This window comes from Syzygium oleosum, unplaced genomic scaffold (genome assembly GCF_021117445.2).
Source record: "Syzygium oleosum isolate NSW1041296 unplaced genomic scaffold, Sole_v2.1 Sole_v2.04, whole genome shotgun sequence".
Lineage (NCBI taxonomy): Eukaryota > Viridiplantae > Streptophyta > Magnoliopsida > Myrtales > Myrtaceae > Syzygium > Syzygium oleosum.
Window position 1 is genome coordinate 2,246,747 of NW_026607488.1, and position 23,178 is coordinate 2,269,924.

Consider the following 23,178-nt stretch of genomic DNA (forward strand, 5'->3'; position numbering starts at 1 on the left):
CTTTCAAATTTGCTCATGTCTCACGGTGCAGGTGAAAAACGTTCCCTCTTTGGTTTTACTAATTCCACTATTTAACTTTCCATCTAGATTTTTCCTCTTCATTTTCCTTATTTTTTCAAAGATGAAATGAATTTCATATTTAGTTAATTATTCTTTTTTTAGGAAAAGTTCCGATAAGCTTTTGAGAATACCCACATTAAGCTAAATGTATTTAAAAAAGTTTAATTAATTGAGGATAACGATGTTCTCATTTTATGAGGTGAAGTTAAATATATCAATATATCACTTTTATAAGAAGGACACATTAGTGCAATACATACTCAAATTATGATTGGAAGACCTTTTGAGTTGGCGATCAAAAATAAAAAATAAAGAAAAGAGAGGTGAAAAGAATGATTTTCCATATTGTTCAGAAAGTATGGACCTAATGGCAGTTAAATAAAAAAAATTATAGATATATATTACCTACATCATGATCGTAAAAGTTTCTTTTTAACATAAACATTCTTAGAATGGAAATATAAACTTGTCCATGGAATAGAGTTACATGCAAAATAAGTATTTTCATGTGTCATTATCCAAAACCTCCTTATGTGAAGAAAATGTACACCGCCATTATACAGAATAAAGCCTGTTGAAATATAGAGTACAGATCTTTTTTTTTTTTACACAAACAGTCTTAGAATGGAGATATAAACCTGTTTATGTTCGATAAAAAAAAAACCTGTTTATGGAATAAATCTACACGCAAAAAACAAAATTGTATATGTGTAATTCTATAAAACCTGCTTATGCAAAGAAAATTTTATACCGTTAGTGCACTTGGAAAAAAAATCCTTAGAAATATGTTGTTTGCAAATCAGGGGATGGTGGAAGAAAAGAAAAAAGTAATGATGTGACACTTGTATTTTTTTTAAAGTAAAATTTCCAAATTTACACTTTTGCGAATAAACTGAATTTCCATTAAAATTTTTATCTCATAAAAATTTTAAATGAAGTCGTCATTCAGGAAAAGATAATGGTACGTCATCATCTACAGCTGGAACTTTGTCTCCATCCACAAGTCGGTGTATAAAAGGACAAGATCCACATAGGATGGAGCTCAACTTCCACTTCAACAACGTAAAAAATACTTCTCTGCTTTAGATTTTTGCATGCTTGAGAGACGGAACGCCGAAGAATCCACCATGGATACCCAAGGCAGTTCGGTTGCGGAACCATTGGCAGGTTTGTTCTGATTCGATTTCACAAGTGTCAAAAAAGTCCTAAACCTTTTGCATTAATGCCAATTTAGTCCTAAACCTTTTTTTGATGTCAATTCAGTCTTAAACCTTTTACATTTGTGCCAATTTAGTCCTTCCGGCCAATTTCGATCGGAATTTGCCGACGTGGACGCCTGCCGGCCGGCGGCCGGTCACCGGTGTCGACGTTGACAACTTTAATAATATTTTAATATTTTTTAAAATTTTTATTTTTTTCCTTTTTTTTCTTTTTTTTCAACTTTTTTTTTTGTCTCAACCTCCTTCCTTTGGCCGGCGAACTCGACCTCGCCAACCACTGGCGAGGGCGGCCTCGCCGCGGCCTCCAACAAGGGCGAGCCTCGCCATGGTTGGGCGAGGCTCGACCTCGCTGCGGCCTCTGGCGAGGTCGAGCCTCGCCTGACCATGGCGAGGCTCACCCTCGCCGCGACCTCCGGCGAGGGCTCGAGCCTCGCCTTGGTCAGGCGAGGCTCGACCTCACCAGATCCGGCGGGGTCGAGCTCGCCGGCCTCTGGCCTCTGGCCGGTCGCTGGAGGAGGGAGAGACAAAAAAAAAAGTGGAAAAAAAAAGAAAAAAATCAAAAATCAAAAAAATATTAAAATATTATTAAAGTTGTCCACGTCGGCGCCGGTGACTGGCCGCCGGCCGGCAGGCGTCCACGTCGGCAAATTCCAGTCAAAATTGGCCGGAAGAACTAAATTTGCACAAAAACAAAAGGTTTAGGACTGAATTGGTATCAATTTAAAAGGTTTAAGACTAAATTGGCACTAAAAAAAGGTTTAGGACTAAATTGGCATCAATGCAAAAGGTTTAGGACTAAATTGGCACCAAAAAAAGGTTTAGGACTAAATTGGCACTAATGCAAAAAGTTTATGACTTTTTTGGCACTTTTCCCATGTTTTTTGTGTGTTAATTTCGAAGTAATATAGGCAATATCGTGGATAAACAATTTATGGAAAGTTACCGCATTTCTTTGTTTCATTGCTTAACAAGTCGAACCTAAGATAATTTGCGCGGAATCTAAGATAAAGTTCGGTCCTTAACTTTTCGATTGTTCCAATTCGGTCTTAAACTTTTGTGAAATTTCGATGTAATCGTTTCAACCAATTTTCACCCAGGATTGATGACGTGGCGGCGTACTAGGACAGCCAGCAATAACTAGACTGTCATATCAATAATTTCCGACAAAAAAAAGACCGGAATAACTATATTGAAAATTCGCACGAAGATTTAAGACTAAATTGAAATAATTGAAAAGTTTAGAACCGAATTAGCATCCGTACAAAAGGTTTAAAACTAATTTGGCAATTTTCTTCCCTTAATGATCAGTTTATTAAAATTAATTACTAGAAAATTTTTCTCTTATCAGAGAGTTTTGCCCAAACAATCACCTCTTAGGGACTAATTATTTCCAATCTTTACTTAAAATTCAAATTGAATTTGCAACTGATTGTCCACAATGCAATTTCATCAAGAGCTGAGGGCAAACCAATGGGTTTTGAATAGTCAATTACTTCTCATTAAGAAACAACACGAGACTAAACCTATGAAGACATGATCCTCGAACTAGTCAATTCACTTAGTATCTCCAAAATAGAAATGGTTGTCACTATTATGACAAAGTGTAAAGATAAAATTAAAAGAGAAAATTCACTAACGAACACATTCCTCTAGATACATGGATGGTGGCATGTTCTTGCCACAAAAGAAAAGAAACAAATAATATAGATTTTGTAAGAAAAATCAGATCAATTCTTTTTCCCAACCTTTAATTCAACTAATAAAGTTTAATCAATACACTTTATTTAATAAAAAATCCATGCAATGCATTGGTATGATAGTAGCAATAAATGTTATAAATTTATATCCTATATGAATTGTAACTTAAATAAATCGTATTAGTTGATGAAATATATAGCATTAAGTTAGTTCATTTAATTTTATTTATGTACAATTCTGTTATAATTATTACGTGAAATTGTGTATAGAAGTAGTTTATAATTATTCCATTAAATTTAATGTTAATTTTTTTTTTGTTTAGAATTTTACCATATAAGTTTAACACCAAAAATTCCATGCAATGAACGAGCCTCATACTAATCACGTTTAGATGATCTAAAGCATACAAAGTGCAATTTATTTTTCTAAGTTTACTTATGTTCCTTTCTCTCTTTGGTAACAAAGATGTCTGCGTAGACATGAGCTCTGAAGGCATGGCAATTGAGAAAGCTTTCCAAGATGGTCGCAAACCAACTTCAGTTGAAGACTACCAGGGGATCATGAATCAATCAAAAACTAAAGGTTTGTCATTTCGAACTTTTAACTTTTGTTTTTCATAAATCTTGGTTTTGCATGCATTTTGACTTCTTTAACTCCAAAACATTTTGAAAAAATAGTTTATGTTCATTTTTTTTTTTGGTAACAAAGAGGTTCTCATAGAAGCAAGTTCAGAAGGCCCGATAATTGATGAGGCTTCTCGAGATAGGGGCAGACCAACTTTGTTTGAAGTGTACATGACGATCACGAATCAATCAAAAGCTTCTCAAGATAGTGGCGGACCACTTGAAGGTTTGTGACTTCGAACTATTTTTTTTTTTTGTCAATCTTTTCTTATAATTTTTTAACTTTTTAAATCTGAACATTTTAAATGTCGCAGCATACAATGCTTACATTTCAATTCAAATATAATGTTTTCTTAATTTTCAATTATGAACAATATTTGGAATTATAATTGAGAAAGCCCAAAACAAAAAACTTTTCACATTCAAAGAGTAAATAAACGTGCTCATAGGAAGGTATGTTGAGTAAACAACAGCCCCTTCGCTTGCATCTGCGTTTCATCAAGAGCTTTGAGCAGGTGCAATTGTCACAGAAAGTGCGAAAGCCTGAGCACTTTTGATGTGCAATTCTTGCAGTTATGCCGATGCCAGTGGTCAATAAAAAATATGAAGATTTGTTTGTAGCCGCACAGAAAGGTGATTGGAAAACTATAGAGGACATCCTCAAGAAAGATCCCGAAGCAATGACAGCCGAAGTTTTGAAAGTAGAAGATGAATCAGTTACTGTGCTCAATATTGCAATTATGGCCTCACAAGATCAATTGGTCGAGAACCTGATCAAGCGCTTTCATCTGGGATATAAAAATTTCGATTTCAGTATTTCCCTCCAGAATGCTGCCATGAGAGGAAGAATAAAAATGGTAAAGGCATTAGTAAACAAAGTTGATGCTGAACTTGAAAGTGTACCCGATGCACTGTGGATTGCTACTCAATATGCTCCTAAGCAAAAGGACGTTATTTGGTATCTGGCCAAACGTAAAAAATCCGCCCCAATTTATGGCACCATGTCCAACCTTGTTATGGCCGGCCATTTGGGTAAGAAATTACACTCGCTCATCTCTTTTCCTTCACTGTTTACTTGGATTAACTTTTTGTTGTTGTGTCCCAAAAGACATAGCTTTGTATTTTGCTCAGCAATACCAACGATCAGTGTTACCTGACGAAAACAATAGCATTTTGGGATACTTGGCGAAGATGGAGTCTAACTTCCGTAGTGGAGCTAGACTCAATTTTTGGGAAAAATCTATTAATAAATGTAGGTACTTCTTGCACTTTTTTTTTTATCAGATGCACACAATCCGAGCAACTCCATCCACGAAGATAGTCTCTAATCACTCTATCTATTCCCAGTTATAGGTATCCTTTTAAACCTGGTCGATACATCATTTGACGAATCCAAAGGAACAAAGAAGCCTCGAGGTATTTCTGATAATCTGTTTAATGGATGGACTAATACGGCAAAAAGCATATCATTCAGGGATCCATTGACGAAAACGTTAAGGGACAAGGACTACATCTATCTACACAAATTAAAATCTAAAGCATGATGTATGTCACAAATTAATATCTAATGTAACATTTGTAAAGTTGGTCGAGCAATCTTACTCAACATCAAATTGCCAAGTAGAATTGTTGAGAATTGTAGAATTGGATCTCAGATCATAAAGGTTGATGGATCCAAGTTGTCTAGCATTGTTAAGCACTATTAAATTTGGTTATTGTCAAATATATCTTTTTGTTCATCATCAATTCCTAATTTGCTGACATGATGCTTGTCTCCTCTTATCAGCACCTAAGTGGTTCAAGATATCACTCTGGGATCTTGCCACAAAACCAGGTACACAAAACTGTAGTGGTATTTATAGAAGAAACACCTCATTTCATCCATGGGTAGAGATCCCTAAATTTAAAATTGTAAATTGATATTTTCAATATATCCCGATCGTATGTAGTAATATAGACTGGCTCTCAATTTATATATGGCAACGCAATTCAATAAGATTCAATTCTAAGTCTAAACGTTATATATCTATTTAGGGGAATTTATAAAAATAATCAATTGAAATCAGATATATTGATCCGTTGCTGAATCTACCAATTTTTCAAAAAAAAAAAAAAGAACTCTTAATTTGTCATGACATTGGGTGTCCATCGACAGATTCATCTGTTCTCTGACACGTGCATTTTGATTTCCAAGCCATATAAATTTTGCTTCATCGTTTGGAAAATTGCTTATGCGTAGGTGCAGCACTTTTGATCAATAGGATTGAATTGAGGCACAAATGCTCGCTTGAGTTTGCAGAGCTAGTTCTTACCAAGATGAAGAATGATATGAAAAAAATGGAAACTCCCGAAATACCTGAGCTTCTTCCCAGAATTGTCCTTGAGGCTGCATCTCGTGGAATCTCTGAAATTGTCAAGTTATGTTTCGAGTATTTTCCAGAGTTGACGTGGAATGAAAATTTCACAAAAAAACTGATAGAAGAAGTTGTGAACGGACGGCATGTGGAGTTGTTTAGACTAGTGAACTCAGCCAGCACAATTCCATTTTTGACTGCTGATACGATGACGAAACGCAACCTCATGAAGGCAGTAGTAGAATGGCCACCAAGATGTCTACCGACAGATGTTTCTGGAGCACCTTTTCTTATGCAAAGGGAACTCCAGTGGTTTAAGGTCGGTTCACCTTATTCGTTTGCCACTCAATTGTGCTTTTTAATTTACATTTACATTGATAGGCGTCCTTTATTTTTCTGAAGGTACTGGAAGATACAAGTGATTCCTCTTCTAAAAGTTCGAAACTTAAGGTTGGTTCACCTTATTTGTTTGCCACCCTTTTGTGCTTTTTTTATTTATATTTATATTGATAGGCATCCTTAATTTTTCAGAAGTTGCTGCAAGATACGATCCATCCTTCATTAAAAGGGCAGAGATTGCCAGATGATCAAAAACCATATTGGGATGATTTTGTCGAAAAACACAAACAATTGCTCAAAGAGGCAGGGCAATGGATGAAGGATACATCATCATCATGTAGCCTTGTCTCGACTCTCATCATTACAGTAGCTTTTGCTGCAATTTTTACTATACCGGGAGGCAACAAAGGAGAAACAGAGGGCTCGAGCCCGAGCCCGAGCCCGAGCCCGAGCCCTAGCCAGAGCCCGAGCTCGTGTCCGAGCTCGACGTTAGTAGGGATCCCGAACTTTCTGTGTAAGCACTCATTCATGGTATTCGCAGTTGCAGACGCTCTTGCTCTCTTCTCCTCTGTCACCGCCACCTTGATGTTCTTGGCTATCCTAACTTCACGCTATGCTGCAGAAGATTTCCTCATATCACTACCGAGAAAAATGATACTGGGCCTCACTTTTCTCTTCCTCTCCTTGGCCTTTATGTTGGTGGCATTCGGCTCTGCTTTTACCATCGTACTGAGCGAACGATTCGTCGAGAGCGATCGATTGATAGGGATTTACATTCCAATTACTTTGTTCGCTGCCATCCCTGTCGTATTATTCGCAATCCTCCAACTTCCCTTGTATTTTGAAATGGTCGGATCCACCTATTGGCCTCTCCTCTACCGTCCCTTGAAGCTTTGGGAATAATCCTGGCTTATTAATAGACAAGGACATTTGTGATGATCTTTGTTTGCACTTGTTTGTATGTGTGAAATGCGAATATTATGGTGTTTACTCATGTTTTAAGACTTTTCAACTATGACATCAGCCATACTTAAACTAAAGTTTTATGTATGCTGTCAAGTGCACACCTTCTGTCAATGTGTTTTTTGTAATACTTCATTGCTCATTGTCGGATTAAAGTGAACCCAAATTTTCAAAGAATTGGCAACGTGGCCATCAATATTCATCCATTCAAATAGAGCAACGATCCACACAAATTCTCCATACTACACAAGATGGCCATCGATCCCATCATGCTCTGCTTCTTCGCCGCCGCGTCCCTCTCTGCGCCCAACCCTTCGTGCTACGTCACCCAGCAACCATGCGCGGTGCACATCAGCGTCAACACCACCAACTCCATCAGCAACATAGCCATCAAAACCCCGCACTCCAGCCTCACCAGGACTTTAGCCGCTTTTGGGTTTCTCTGTGATCTCAGCAGCGAAAGGCCTGACGTTTCCTTGGTGAACAGCGCCAGGACGCTAAGCACCTGGCCGGACAGCGAAGCGAGGAAGATTCAGACGTGGGTTGTGAAGCAGAAGCGAGTGAGCTGGGAATAGAAGCCCACAAAGAGGAGACGAGCCACATGGACAATATTAAGAGGAACATGAGGCCGAGCGAAGTTGGGATATTCTGAGGAGTTATGCAAGCGAAAGATCCTACAGAGAGGATGACCAGAACGAAATTTAAGCAAGAGAGCAAGAGATTCGGGAATGAGCAAGAACTTAGTCAACTTTACCGCAGACATTTTCTTTTTTGTTTATGGGGGTCTACTTGGGTGTTTGTTATATGATGGAGTTGGGTTTTTTGTTGTTCAAATATAATGGGTACTGATGAATGGATATAGAGCAAGAGGTGAGAATTTGAACTTTAAAGAGAGGCAAAGTTCCAAGTTCCATGGAAAGGGCCCTGCTTTACTTATTTCTCGTCTTGGGTTGGTGCAATGGGTGGGCATCACTTATTTCGCTTCCTCCCATGCGTTTCAAAAGCCGAAAGGCACAGAATCGTTAATAAGGCTTATTAAAATATGAGAGAAAATTTCCATTAAAAAAATTGTGAGAGAAGATTTTGAAAGCTTAAGCCCTTTCTCTTTCTACAAAATGACATGAGAATTGTATCAGAGACTAGAGAGAGAGATGACTGAAAAATTGGTTGGTGAAAGTGAAGAAATGAGGGAAGATTCTGAAAGCTTCCCTCCCTCCCTATATGAAAGTATGGAGAATTGTATTGAGAGAGAGAGAGAGAGAGAGAGAGAGAGAGAGAGAGAGAGAGAGAGAGAGAGAGAGAGAGAGAGAGAGAGAGAGGCATGAAAATTAGGATTGTAAAAGTGAAACATTGAGATAGAACATAATGTTGCCCACTAATCAAAAGAATATGTTAGAAAAATATTCATAAAAATGCATATAATCAAGAAAATGTTTTGAGCTACATTTTGCACATCACTTGAATAGGTGCTTGCTAGCATGTCAAGTGCATCTCCCGACTCTAGCAAATGCTAGAAGAATAAAACAAGAAGGAAAACGAGATAAGTTCCATAAAAGCATATGCTAATCTACAGCATTTTTGAAAATAAAGAAGTGATTGCTCAATTGCATGATCAAAGTCGTGTATGAAATGTGCACGAACATCCATGACAAAATATGACGAGAAATGCCTGTTCACCGTTTCAAATCATCTTCCTTGGCATGAAATATATCCCATTGACATTTACTGTACTTTTGTGAAAAATGAAGAGTACAAACAACTGATGAAACGGATTGCATATACTTAACCACCAAAAAACTTCACTTCTATGCATTAACATTATCGGCCTAATTCCCTTAAAAAGGACAATATTTAGGTCCCGTCATAATAATTCTAACCCAAACTTTTTTTTGTTTCATAAAAAATCACTAACTTTCCCTCTGAATACAAATCTTGCACCCGTTAATTTTCCGTCCAATTTTATCGTTAAAAGTGTGACGTGTGTTGACACCTAAATTTTGACTACGCCGCCGAATCATACCATAGAAAATTAGGAATTGGCCGGACCTTAACAATAATATCAATATTGTGCATTCACATTTTTTGTATTTCATCACTAAGAGCATACCATTTTGCATTAAATTCGGTGGAAATAATGTCAAGTTGTGGGAATTGGGATGGACACAAGATAATGGTTGACCAAGAATCAATAGAAAGTCATGGGGAGAATTATAAAAAAAAGTCATAAATCTATTGTAATTGTGTCAATTCAGTCCAAAACACTTTTTTTTTTGCCAATTGAATATCAAACATTTTGCATTTGTGCCAATTCAGTCCATCCGATCAATTTTAATAGGAAATCGCTGACATGGATGCCATTCGTCCTACATAATGTAGTCGGCGCTAACGTAAATGATTTTTAAATAATATTTTTCGAATTTTTTCTTTTTTTCTTTTCTTTCTCTTTCTTTTTTTTTTCTTCCCTTCTTCCTTTAGCCGATTGCTGGCCTTTGGCAAAGCTTGCCCCCTCCGACCTATGGCGTGGGGGCGAGGCTTGCCATCGCTAGGCGGGCGAGGTTGACCTTGCCATTGGCTGGCGAAGGCGAGTCTCGCCAAGCGATGGCACGGTCAAGCCTTGCCAAGGGCAGGCGAGGCTTGCCTGAGGCCGAGGTTGCCTCTGTGTAGTCGTTCGCCATTGCTGAGGCTCGGCGACCAGCTAGAGGAAGAAGGGAAGAAAAAAAAAAGAAAAGAAAGAAAAAGAAAATAATAAATAAATAATTTAAAAAAATATTAAAATATTATTAAAAATTATCACCCAGACCGTTGACGTTGCTCCACAATCTCCGATGACCCTTTCATGACAGTTGGCAATCATCAGAATCCCCTTTGGTGAGCTCAGGCAAGACCCTCATTTTGGTTTGTAGTTTTTCAAGCTTCAAGAAGTCATTTTTATCGGCCACCATCTTAGCTTAGCCATCTCCGAAGCTATGTAGACCTATGCCATGGTCTTAATCTATCATCAACTGTTTTGGGAATTGAAACTACAAGAGCATTGTCCTTCTTGAAGTTGCAAATGGAGACCATTGACAACCTCCATGTCGTGCAGTAAAAGGTCACATGATTAAAAGTGGGCTAACATAGTGCAAACATCAAACAAACAGAAAAACAAGGTAAAATACTGAATTACAATCATGGTGACAAATTTGCTTTTGCCTAGAGTACAATCTCTCTTAATCTTCACCAAACGATCATAAAAGAAGAGGCAAATAAACTTAACTTCTACTATAAATATTAACAAAAGAATCTCATTTATCCACAACAATGCTTAACATATCTTGTGAATTTTTTGATCTCATGCCACTGTACATGTTGGACACTTCTACCTGCACCAAGAGAAGAAACAAGAAAAAAAAGAGAGTAAAATCGCCCATTATAAAGAAAGGGAACTGATGCACCTAGGGGACCGGCGGACCTGTCATGCGACTGGACGAACCGGCGGGCTTGAAGTCAATGATGTCGGATTGAGCTCAAATTTGATCGGCTAAAGCGAAACGGCGTGCTGATCAATACTCATAGCCTTTGGCTATGATTAACGATGAATTTTCGCGATTCGGGGTCGTTTAGATGGTTTTTTTAATTATTTTAGTAATTTTCGAATTAAGGGTATTTTTGTATTTTTTGCGTTTTTTTGTCATTAGAGTTAACACCCTTTATAAATTCGTTTTTAGGGTTTTGAGAGGCAGTAGACTTTGGATATTTTGATTGTTAATCGATTGAGAGAACAGTTTGTTCCTCGTTATCTTTCGATTCTTCTGTTTAGCCTAATTTCTATCGCGCTTCGGCATCAGGAACGGGATAAGAAACAGATGACATGAGGAAATAGCAAGAAAATCAATAAAAACTCAATAAACCTACTCTCGAATTGCAAATTACTGAGGTCCATCACTCAACATCTTTTCACCACTACCACGTCGATATTGATAAAAGGAATGAACTCTGATCAGATCAGTGATTTACGAAAAAATAAGCAAAGCAAAGTTTGCTATCAAAAGAAATTTTTTGGTAGATCACTGCCCGACTAGAGGTACATCTCTAATCACTTTGCTATAGAGCCTTTCTTTTGCTTTTGTGAATGATAAATTTGATGGAAATCATCTATATTTATAGCCTATGATTCACTCGTTACCAGAATAAGAATAGTGTCGTCGACCTATGCACTTACATTTCGCCTCATTGGATAATATGCCAACCTAATTATCACTCAAAATGGGTTGGATTCGTTGCCAATCATACAATGTCAAATATTTGGTTAGGTTTTAATTCCTATCGATTCTCCTAATTAATTGCTTAGGACTCACTGGTTATCAGAATAAGAATAGTGCCGCTGATATATGCGCTTACATTTAATCACGTTGGACAATATGGCAACCTAATTGTGAGTCAAAATGGGTTGGATTAGTCGCAAATCATACGATGTCAAATATCTGGTTGGGTTTTAATTCATGTCCATCCTCCTAATTAAATGTTTATGACTCACTCGTTACCAAAATAAGAATAGTGTCACTGACCTATGCGCTTACATTTCATCGCGTTGGACAATATGCCAACCTAATTATGACTCAAAATGGGTTGGATTAGTTGCCAATCGTACAATGTCAAATATTTGGTTGGGTTTAAATCATGTCGATCCTCCTAATTAAATGTTTATGACTCACTTATTACCGTAATAAAAATAGTGTCGCTGACCTATGCGCTTACATTTCATCACGTTGGACAATATGCCAACCTAATTATGACTCAAAATGGGTTGGATTCATTGCCAATCATACAATGTTAAATATTTGGTTGGGTTTTAATTCATATTGATCCTCCTAATTAAATGATTAGGACTCACTCGTTATCAGAATAAGAATAGTGTCGCTGATCTATGCGCTTATATTTCATCACGTTGGACAATATGCCAACCTAATTATGAGTCAAAATGTTAAATACTTGGTTGGGTTTTAATTCATGTCAATCCTCCTAATTAAATGCTTATGACTCACTCGTTACCCAAATAAGAATAGTTTCGTTGATCTATGTGCTTACATTTCATCGCGTTGGGCAATATGCCAACCTAATTGTGACTCAAAATGGGTTGGATTAGTTGCCAATCATACAATTTCAACTATTTGGTTGGGTTTTAATTCATGTCGATCCTCCTAATTAAATGCTTATGACGCACTTATTACTATAATAAGAATAGTGTCGCTGACCTATGTGCTTACATTTCATCACGTTCGACTATATGCACTTACATTTCATCACGTTGGACAATCTACCAACCTAATTATGACTCAAAATGGGTTGGATTAATTGTCAATCATGCAATGTCAAATATATGGTCTGGTTTCAATTCATGTCGATCCTCCTAATTAAATGCTTTCCAAGTTGGTGACTATAAGCAAGCAATCATCGATTTCGTTTAACGTTAGGGCAGCATTTTTATCAGTCGCAAGTGATGAAAGTGCGAAGAAACTCACTCCATTCCAATTTTGACATGTAATAGGCATGAAAATGGCCATGCTCTTGATCTATCATCATCGATTTTATTGTTCTCAATTCCAAAATGGCCATGAAGTCTAAGGCCAATATAATGTGTCCATTTTGTCACGTCTTGGTAATTTTTACTCCCACGGGTATTTTCTAGGGGGAGATGAAGAGGGTTTCTCCCTTATTCCCTCTTTACTACTCTTGTATCATTTAGCACATCGATGTCAGAGCACTAAATCGATATTAGCTAACCATAAGCAAAATATATTCTTTTTAAACACTAGCAAAAGGGCACAAACAAGTGTGAGAAATTTTTTAGAAAACAGCTTACATGATTTGCTTATTTAGGGGAAAAATTAAAATCTAAAATGTAGCTGTGATTTAGGGAGTACGATGGACTTGTGATGGCCCTTTCAAATTGCAATTATTGAGTATAGTCATTTTGTGCAATGTTTGAGGTTAAAAGATCGTTTGAATGTGCTTTATAATAAAGAGAGAAAATGAAATAAATTATTTTAAGCCCTCTTTAAAAATACAGTTTTATGTGACGCAGCGATAATTGATAAAAGGAAAAAGTAACAAACAAAATCGGTTCAAATTAAGTTTGAATTATTATCAGGGTAGTTGACCTTGGGGTAAAGTCATCACCTACTTTCTACTTGAGCATAAGTACGTTTTGATGCTAGCATTTTGGAGAGGTTACATTGATGGACTCCTCGAACTTTCGAGTCTTAGGTGGTGGAGAGTAATTATGACTCAATCCGAATATTTTATGACGGGTGTCTGATAGGTTTTTGTCGTCTCCTAACTCTTATATTCATGTGGGGAGGGGGGAGTGACCCAAAAAATTTTGGAGGAAAAAGTGAGTTTTTAGCCATTGTCTTAATCGATGAACTGGGCTTAAGGTTTAAATTATGAAGAAAATAGATGAAACCAAAAACTAAACTTTCAGTCATGGAGATATCACTAACAGTAGCCGTGGCTGGTACACAACCCCACTTTATTAAGAGAAAGTCGAACGCGATGTAAATCCGTCATTTAAAAAAAAAAAACTTTATAACCACGTTGAAATGTTTCACTAACCAAACAAATTGATGTAAAAAATCGCCATGAATATGATCATACGATAGGAGAATTGCAGATCACTAAATTTCACTAGGCCCACGGTTTGTAGATATGGATCGGAGCCCATCAACCCAAATAATCATCATAAACCTCAAAAAACCCTCGAATGAACGGCGAACACCAATTGAAGCAACGTTTAATCAAATCCAGGCCAAAGCAAGGCAAAGCAACTACACACGGTCTAAACTGAAGCTCGCTGCAATGTCAAAGATTGAGACCTTCAAGACTTCGTGAAATTTCATGGCCTGCTGTTGACAGCTACCGGGTTGCAACAGTTGCTACACGGGCAGCTTTTCAAGAAGCTGTCGACCGACACCTTTGACGGAAACGCATGCTTCCAAATTGAGCTATGCGAGGATGGGCATCAGAGTGGGCTCGTACTCACTTCGGACTTCATGGGCAAAGAGTCCGACGTCTTCCTCGTCGACCATGCTTGGAATTTCCGGCTCTCCCGTGCGTCCAAAAGCAGGTTCTTGATTATCTGTTTTGACCCATGTTCGGTTTTTCTTTGCGAAATAGTGGAACTGGGCATCGGATTTTTAAGTCTATGTAATGACAAATCTAGTGTTTTGACCGTTGAATTGTGATTGGAGAATGTAAATTGAGTTTGGTGGAAGGTTGATGAGACCTCTGTAAATTGTTCGTGTAACAAGTTTGAAGTCGGTATGATTTCGTGACAGCCCCTTGTGGTTTTTTCTTAAAATTTTAATGATAGTGGTAGTGTACAAGAGAATCATTTCGATGGTGACATGTTCTTTTTGCCTATAATATGCAAAATAAGTTTATTCATGAACTTTTTTTTTATCATTGAAACATGCTAGGCAGCAATCGGAATAAGTTCGTGACACTTCCTCAAGCCTCGAGTAAATTTTTATTTCTATTGGCTAGTTCACCTGTAAATCCTGCCGGGTTTTCTTACTCTAACAGTGAGGAAAACTTGAGTGAGAGAATCTTAGGACTGCTCAGTCACAGTTCTTGTGCTTTCAGCACAGACATTGTCTGATTTGTGCAAATATGGATACTTCTTAAATGACAAAGTTTGATGGTGTAACACCCAATCTGCCCTATCCAATGGCCTGTGACAAGACTAAAGGCAGACTTCATTTGGCTAATCCACAAATCTGAAGTCAACGAGACTCGAAAGTTACCTGTAGATAGAATTTACCCAAATTATGCTCTTTTCACCTTAACAAATTTGTTCACGTCCTAATAAAATAGTAACTTGCCGACTTATTCCACATTTTACAAGTGTTTAGTCAACTATCAACATGCGAAAGAAATTAAGCTAAATTAGTAAGTTGGCGATTTCTTTCGCATTTTATAAGTGTGGTTAGTGAACTACTGACACTATAAAGAAGTTACCAACATTCCAATAAATTAGTAAGTTACCAAGTTCTTTAAAATTTTACTAGTGTAGATAGTAAAATAACGATCCGATAAGAAATTTACCATCATCTCATTAGCTTAGGAAAATCACGATCCTCCACTTTTGCGATCCTCATGCTCCACTTCTTCTCCTCCATGTCCTTCTCTGTGCCCAACCCTTCGTACTCCCTTACCCAGCAACTGTGCACAGTGCCCGTAACACCAACACCACCAACTCTATCAACAGCATAGCCATCAAAACCCCACACTCCAGCCTCACCAGGACTTCGGCCTCTTTCGGGTCTCTCTGTGATCTCAGCGACGAAAGGTCAAGCCTTTCTTTGGTGAACAGCACCAGGACACCGAGCACCTGTACTGCTTATGTGAAAGCAGTGAAGTGATGGCTCATTTGGACGCTCAAAATCGTGTAGGAAACATCTCTTGATAGGATGTGACAACAAATGCCGAAACACCGTCCCAAATCATCTACCTTGACATGAAATAAATCCCATTGATGGCGGCAAGACTTTTGCTTCTACAAATATTTCATAGATGACTGTATATTTAGTAAATGTAGAGAAAAGCTAGGGATGTGAAAATGAAGAGTAAAAACAACTGATGAAACAGATTTGCATAGAATTGTAACACTACAATACTTCACTTATATACATCGACATTGTCAAACAAAAGTGATGAAATATGAAGGCATCAAAACTCATTCTCCACTGCGCCACCTCATCGTCTCTCCCTACGTTCCTGCTTCTCCAGCTGTATACAGAATTCATGCAAACAGTTTATGCTGCAATTAAATATGAATATCTGCTATGAGAAAAACTCAAATCATCAAACCTCTATGATCTGAATGCAAAAGAATATTCTAAAGTCCATGACTCTGAAAAAATTGTAAACCCAAAAATTGTATAATCATGCAACTAAATGGTCAAAAGCATGATAAATAATTCCAGTCTATACCATATCACAAATACGTGTGAACAAAAACAACATTAGACCCCACTACCTGAGAATAAGCAACTTCTGAGCAATACAATTCTTTGCCTAGTAGTACTCATTTAAATGCTAGTAGTTCTAATCTTAATGCAGTTCAAAGGAGCCAACCAATAAACATACCATCTCTTCACCAATATCCTCTAAACAGTATCTGGATAGCTTAAAATGGCTTCCACTCTATCTAGCGATGCTTGCAACCGCCCAGAGTTCATGTTGAATAGTGGCTCATCAGAACCAAGACCCCTGTTACACGAAACACACAACTTGAACCACAGAAAAACTTAATAAAGAAAGTGAAATAAATCATGGAAGCGCATGACCCACACCCATATGTCACTGTATGTTATAATCATCATGCTTTGTCCTAGCAAGATTTTAAAACATGACACCAAATAGTTGATAGAATTAGAACTTGTTTTGGTGTTACAGCTCATCTAGTTTCTTCCGAGAGCAAAATAGTGGAATTGAGAAGGAAGAAACTTACCCCGTGATTTCTGGAAGAACATAATCAGCCCTCCACCCAAATCGAAAATCTACACCTGGACAAAGTCCAAGAGTGGTCTTATTTCTAATTCGAGATACACCATCTCCACCCAAACATGTGGTGAGCTTCCATTTCCAACCAATTGCATTTAACTGAAAATTGTGGCCTACACCAACCTGTAATTTTCAAAGCACACCAAGCTGACTCCCCAAAAGCTTTACCAATTATCGCTCAATTCCCACAGAAGTTAACAGACTTATTGATGATTGAGAATATTCAGCCATGCCAGCACAAAACAGAGGTGAAATCAAAGAAGCCTCAAACCTGAAGATTTAAGAATTTTGTGACAGGAATCTTTTTCGAGAGAATGCGCACATCTTGATGTATAGGTTCATAGACAAACTTCCACCGACGATCTGGGGATAGAGGCTTGAACACAAGCTTTGTTTGAAAATCATTCCTTGGAGCATTGTAAAACTGAATTATAAAAATAAATCAAGAAGTCATAATGAGACTATATTCCATAACTGCATTAACTGAACAAGCAGAGTATAACCAGGCCTTAAAGGCTCCAACAAAAATTTTGCTTGATGGTCAATCCTTGGAGCACTATAAGACAGACCCAAAGTTTCGAGAACCATAAATCATAATGAATCATAGACACATACACAAACATTAAGCACAAATATACTCTTAACTGTTCCACTTAAGCTGAAGTATGGAGAACGAGGACACCAAAATCCAAATATCTGGTGAATTAAAATCGCAGTCAGAGATTATAGAAGAACAAAAGAGACAACAAGAAAAAGAAAGTCTATGTTCATCTACTTCAATATGCGACTTTTACTGACAGAAGCTGTATTAAGTCAATCAGGATGAAGTAGTGAACACAAAGCCAAGCCAAGCTATTGGTTCACAGAAATTATATTGATCAGCATATGTCAATGGATTCTATGCGAATAGCTGTAAGGCTGTAACATCCTGCGTGACAAATCTTATTCAAGTCTGATCAACATGCTCAGCCAAGTGAGGTTCAAACTCATGGAGATCACAAAAAAAAAAACCCTAAAAGTGCTCCCGTTAATCTACTCAACTTCTAACATCTTCACTAATTAAACATCAGTGAAAACTGTAACAAAACCGCTTTTATCTCCCATGAAAACATGGATTGTTATCTGAATAGTTCAACACTCTCTGGATTCTCCCTTACATGGCTATAACACAGAGCCCTAAAATGGACTTCTACGCACCGAAGCAAACGAGAGGGCCTCGAGTATGTATAACTCACGAAGTTGCCACGTCAAATTTTCAGGTCAATCTATCTGAAAACCTAAACTAGATGGAAGCATCAATAAAAATCCTTTAACATTTTAAATTCTCTCCCACGTGCATGTTAGAAGAGTAGTCAGTAATTTAGGCAGCCAGTGCCGCAATCTCTGACATTGATTAAACAGCGAAGTTGTACTATCCGCACACTAAAATATCCAGCACTTGTCTTCAAGACCAAAGAACGAGTATGACGCATCAAATTAGACAGGAACCACGTCCAATATGCACACCCAATCCAAGTCAGCAACATAATAATTAAATTAAGATTGAACAAGATATTCACATCAAAATTGACCCAAGCTTCAGACACCATATGCAGATGACCTCAGAACGAAACATTTCATTCATTTCTTCCAAGCGTTTGGCGAAAACGGTTTGGTTCATCTATCCACAGCTCTCTCAAACAAAATTTAGCCACTAGATCACCCTTTTTCATTCATCCAGGCCAATCATACTTGCTAGAGAACAAACTTCAAATATGTGGCAAAACAAACGCGAGCAGAATTTAGACAAATCAGAAGAGACACCTCCAGATTAACACCGACTCGGATTCCCTGAATTTCTTTCCGAAACTTGAGGAACAACTCGGAGGGCATCAAATTGATGTTGTACAGTTCGTCCCACGAAGTGGGTTCTTCGCCGGCGGGACTCGTCTCCATGTTCAAGCTCTCAACACTGCAAAAATCAATCAAGAACAGTTCTTTATTACAATACAAAAATCGCCAACACATTTCACCCAAGACCCAACTCTCAAAATCGAAACTTCGACACTCATCAACTAATCCGACACTTCTTCGGAGATACTACAGTCCATGTGGAGTCAGTTTTTTGGGTGCCTTGACATGAACGAAGCTGCTCTGCGTCTGTCAAATTCACCTCACAATTCGCATCAAAACAAGTGATAAAGAGTCGAAAGCATACCTTCGAAACTAGAAAAACAGGACCCTGTTGGCGCCTATCGAACTGCTGTTGAATGGCGAAGTAAAAATTTGGGATGAAGGTCTCGCCTACGAGAGGAAAAATGATGGGGGTACCCGGGCAATTTGGGGCTTGCATTGTTTGGATTATATGTACTACGCTAGTACGAAAGAGTTTCGCTGAAAGAAGGAAAATCGTTTTTATTGTGTGAGCTGAGTAATTATAGTGTCTCAACTGGACCAATTTAACTATAAATATGTCAATGGAAACTATCTGCATTTCAAAAAAGGGTTAGGATTAATATCACGAAAAATCACAAACTGATACACATGTGATAAATTTACCTCAAATTAATTTTTTGACAATAAAAAACTCAAACTAGTACATCTGTGACTATTGACAGGTGTACCGATTCAGGGTTTTATCCTCCATTTGTCATATATGTAACAGTTTGTGATTTTTTGTGATATTAATTCAATTTAACGAAGGGTAAACTTGTCACAAATATATCAGTTTTGAGTTTTTTGTGATCAAAAAATTAGTTTTTGGTAAATTTATAGCAAGTGTACCAGTCTAGGATTTTTTATGGTCAAAAAATTAGTTTAGGATAAATTTATCGCAAATATGCCAGTTTAGGATTTTCCGTGATGAGTTAATATCATTAAAATTTTCAAACTGATAAGGCATGACACATTTACTCCAAATTGCATTGCCTCTCCAAAAAAATCACAAACAAGTACTCCACGACACAGTTACCCAAACTAATTTCAATCTTGGAGATATGACTAAGAGTAGCCATGGCCGGCACATGGCCTCACTTTATAAAGAGAAACTCGTACACTATATAAATTCCCTGTTGAAAAAATACTTTATAATCAAGTTGAAACGTTTCACTAACCACACCAATGATGCAATTCGCCATGAATATGATAATACGATAGGAGTATTGCAGATCCACATAATTTCTCCAAGCCCTACGGTTTGTAGATTTGGGTTGGAGCCCATCGACCCAAATCATCGTCATAAACCTCGGAAAAACCTCAAATGACCGGCGAACACCAATTGAAGCAATGTATAATCAATCCCGGCCGAAGGAAGGCAAAGCAATTACACATGGTCTGAACTGAAGCTTGCTGCAATGTCAAATATTGAGACCTTCGAAGACTTCGTGAAAGTTCATGGCTTGTTGCTAACGTGGATGCTAGTGCCATTAACTTGCTATCAAATTTATGTAATGGTCCATCCACATTAGCAATCTCTCTCTTATTAGGGGCACACCATCTAAGATTTAAGGCAATTGCAACCTTTTGGAGGTCACGATCGCATCAAGTTTGAGGTGACGCCCCTTAGAGAGGGACGAAACTACTGTGATGATGGCTAGAGAAAGAGAGAGGCAAGGCGTTGCGGTGGTCATGGTGATGTCGCGGCCACAGGCCAACGACAAGGTAGTAGTGACGAACGACAATGATGATAGTGGTGATAGGCGATGTCAATACCTAAAGAAGAAAAGGGAAAAATAGGGAAAAGAAGAAGAAAAAAACAAAAGACAAAAAATTAATTAACCATACACCACATATGTAAAAATAAAATTTTGAGAAGCTTTTGCTCATTATTGATTTGATTGGTAATGATTGAGTGGGTTGTTATGTATTTGGATGTTTTCTGGATTTGTACCACAAATGGTTTTGACCACAGGACAAGTGGATTGGAAAGATTTTTGATGGAGCACAACTTGCCGATTGAAGTTTTATTAATCGTGTGTTCTTTTTTCAACTTTTGGGTAAGTGTGGATGCGATGCCGAAACGCTAGATCATAATTTGCATAGGCAGGCCAATCGTAATGATTACAATTTTCGGAAGTTCAATTCATCAAATTACAAGCATTAAGATTGAGACATTCTGTCTAATTGGCAGAAGAAATCTCTGATAGTTATTACCAAAAAGAAAACGTTTCACATGGCAAGTTTTAAAAATACTTCAAAATTAAAAATAAACTGGGAAACACACGTCCTTAAATATGGTGCTCAATTAGTACATATTCATATTTTTCTTTCCTTTTCCTTCGCAAAAAAGGATTGAAAATTTATATTAGTGTAGTTTTTACGGAGCTTACAAAAACTCATTTAAGTTTAAACTAGATCTCCAACAAATCACCCATATTTCGGAATTGGAACAACAAGAGCATCGTCCTTCTTGGACGTTGCCAATAGAGACCGTCGATAACATCCATGCCGTGTTATAAAATGTCACAAAATGAAAAGTGGGCACTAACATAGTACAAACATCTAACAAACAAAAAAATATCATAAAATACAGAATTAAAATCATAATAAAGTTGCTTTTGCCTAATTACAATCTCTCTTAATCTTCACCTAACAATCATAAAAGAAGATAAATGAACTTAATTTCTACTATAAGAATTGATACAATAATCTCATTAATCCACAACGATGTTTAGCATATCTTGTGAATTTTTCGATCCTCATGCCACGTACGTGTTGGACACTCCTACCTGCAACAAGGGAAGGAACATAGAGGAAAAAATCACGCACTACAATGAAAGAGAATAGGATAAGAAATAGAAGAACCTAGGGAAAAAACAAGAAAATCAATAAACTGCTCAATAAGCATTCTCTCGAGTTGCATATTACTGAGGTACATCACTTGACATCTTTTCACACTAACATGTTGGTGTGGACAAAAGGAACGAACTCTGATTAGATCAGTGATTTACCAAAAAATAAGCTAAGCAAAAATTGCTGTCAAAAGATATTTTCTAGAAGATCACTGCCCGAACAGAGGTACATCTCTAATCACTTTGCTTGAATAATGCTTTTCTTTTACTTTTGTGAATGATCAATTTGATGGAAATCGTCCATATTTATAGCCTGTAAATCACTAGTTACCTAAATAAGAATAGTGTCGCCGACATATGCGCTTACATAATCATGTTGGACTATATGTCAACCTAATCATGACTTTGGATTAGTTGCTCATAATGCCATGTCCAATAGTTGGAGGATTTTAATTCATGTTGATCCTCCTAAGTAAATGCTTTCCAATTTAAGTTTGATATATACAAGTAATGATTGATTCCGTTTCATATTAAGTTCACATTTTATTAGCTGCAAGTTGTAAGTGTGAAGAAACTCGCTTCATTACATGGATTTGATTTATTCCGGCAATCACAACAGATGAGCGAGCCGAATTGTTCTCAATTTCAAATTGCAAGAAGACCAATAAGAAAGCTTACTTCAATCTTGGTTGAATGTCCATTGAGGACCAGTGGACAACCCAAATTCCTCGCTTGGTAGTGATTGAGGACCATGACCTCCCTTTGATGCATAATTGTTAATGATAATTTACTGATTTTAAAAACATTTCCTTCCTACTTCTACTAATACTATTTTATTCTTTATACTAATTCTAAAGAGATAATTGTTAGTGATAATTTATTGATTTTAAATCATGGGAAGGATAAGTGTAAATGTGATGCCAAAGCGCTATATTATAAATTGCATAGGCGGGCCAATCGTGCTGATTACAATTTTCGGAAGTTCAAATCATCAAATTACAAGCATTAAGATAAAGACATTATGTATAATTGGTAGAAAAGTTCTATAAGATTTATGAGTAAGAAGAAAACGTTTTACATGGAGAGTGTAAACACTTGGTCTTAAATCTTAGGAAATTTATCAAAAATGGTAGAAAATTTAAATCAGTCCAATTTTTACAGATCTTACAAAAGCTCATTTAAGTTTAGATTGGATCTTCAAACAAACCAAACAGGTTTTTGGGAATTGGAACTGCAAGAGCATTGTCTTTCTTTAAAAATGCAAATAGAGACCATCAATAATATCCATTCCGTGTAATAAAATATCACACAACGAAGGTATGCTCTAACATAGTACAGACATAGAAAAAAGAAAAAAAATATCGTAAAATACAGAATTACAATCACGGTAATAAAAAGTTGTTTTTTCCTAGATTACAATCTCTCTTAATCTTCACTAAACGATCATAAAAGAAGACAAATCAACTTAACTTCTACTATTAGAATTAATACAATAATCTCATTAATCTACAATGATGTTTGACATATCTTCAAAATTTTCCGATCCTCGTGCCACATACATGTTGCACACTTCCACCTGCAACATGGGAAGGAACAAACAGGAAAA

The 23,178-nt window shown here is 37.1% G+C and overlaps 2 protein-coding genes and 1 pseudogene across 7 annotated transcripts; 1 reads left to right on the forward strand and 2 right to left on the reverse strand.

Annotated features, from left to right (window-relative positions):
• The first annotated feature begins 1,121 nt into the window (after positions 1 to 1,121).
• LOC115688187 (ankyrin repeat-containing protein ITN1-like) lies at positions 1,122 to 7,344 on the forward strand. Of its 2 annotated transcripts, XM_056310473.1 has the most exons (10): positions 1,122 to 1,227; positions 3,444 to 3,560; positions 3,687 to 3,827; positions 4,175 to 4,633; positions 4,710 to 4,853; positions 4,949 to 5,017; positions 5,388 to 5,435; positions 5,841 to 6,274; positions 6,358 to 6,405; positions 6,487 to 7,344. In XM_056310473.1, exons 1-10 carry the CDS (start codon positions 1,155 to 1,157, stop codon positions 7,195 to 7,197), a joined length of 2,244 nt encoding a protein of 747 aa, XP_056166448.1. In that variant the 5' UTR covers positions 1,122 to 1,154; the 3' UTR covers positions 7,198 to 7,344. The 2 variants fall into 2 exon arrangements, with proteins under 2 accessions (XP_056166448.1, XP_056166450.1); XM_056310475.1 differs by lacking the exons at positions 4,710 to 4,853; positions 4,949 to 5,017.
• Positions 7,345 to 7,423: 79 nt separating this feature from the next.
• Positions 7,424 to 8,142, reverse strand: LOC115688186 (uncharacterized; annotated as a pseudogene).
• A 6,599-nt stretch (positions 8,143 to 14,741) lies between these two features.
• On the reverse strand, positions 14,742 to 19,212 carry LOC115688184 (uncharacterized). 5 transcript variants are annotated; one of them, XM_056310514.1, is made up of 6 exons: positions 19,001 to 19,212; positions 18,607 to 18,754; positions 17,075 to 17,227; positions 16,751 to 16,926; positions 16,387 to 16,509; positions 14,742 to 15,628 (listed from the first exon to the last, which is right to left on the reverse strand). In XM_056310514.1, the coding sequence occupies exons 2-5, from the start codon at positions 18,736 to 18,738 to the stop codon at positions 16,407 to 16,409; spliced, it is 564 nt and encodes a 187-aa protein (XP_056166489.1). In that variant the 5' UTR covers positions 18,739 to 18,754; positions 19,001 to 19,212; the 3' UTR covers positions 14,742 to 15,628; positions 16,387 to 16,406. The 5 variants fall into 5 exon arrangements, with proteins under 5 accessions (XP_056166489.1, XP_056166488.1, XP_056166486.1 ...); XM_056310513.1 differs by having other exon boundaries at positions 14,742 to 15,633; XM_056310511.1 differs by lacking the exon at positions 14,742 to 15,628 and adding an exon at positions 15,685 to 16,057.
• Between the last annotated feature and the right edge of the window lie 3,966 nt (positions 19,213 to 23,178).

Excerpts from the sequence above, each read along its gene's own strand:
- LOC115688184 (XM_056310514.1), bottom strand. The coding sequence starts at position 18,738 with ATGGAGACGAGTCCCGCCGGCGAAGAACCCACTTCGTGGGACGAACTG. Across the intron at positions 17,228-18,606 it reads GAGTCGGTGTTAATCTGGAG|TTTTACAATGCTCCAAGGAA; the intron begins GTGTCTCTTCTG and ends TTTATAATTCAG. Across the intron at positions 16,927-17,074 it reads CAAAATTCTTAAATCTTCAG|GTTGGTGTAGGCCACAATTT; the intron begins GTTTGAGGCTTC and ends TGAAAATTACAG.
- LOC115688187 (XM_056310473.1), top strand. The coding sequence starts at position 1,155 with ATGCTTGAGAGACGGAACGCCGAAGAATCCACCATGGATACCCAAGGC. Across the intron at positions 4,634-4,709 it reads TGTTATGGCCGGCCATTTGG|ACATAGCTTTGTATTTTGCT; the intron begins GTAAGAAATTAC and ends GTGTCCCAAAAG. Across the intron at positions 5,436-5,840 it reads GGATCTTGCCACAAAACCAG|GTGCAGCACTTTTGATCAAT; the intron begins GTACACAAAACT and ends GCTTATGCGTAG.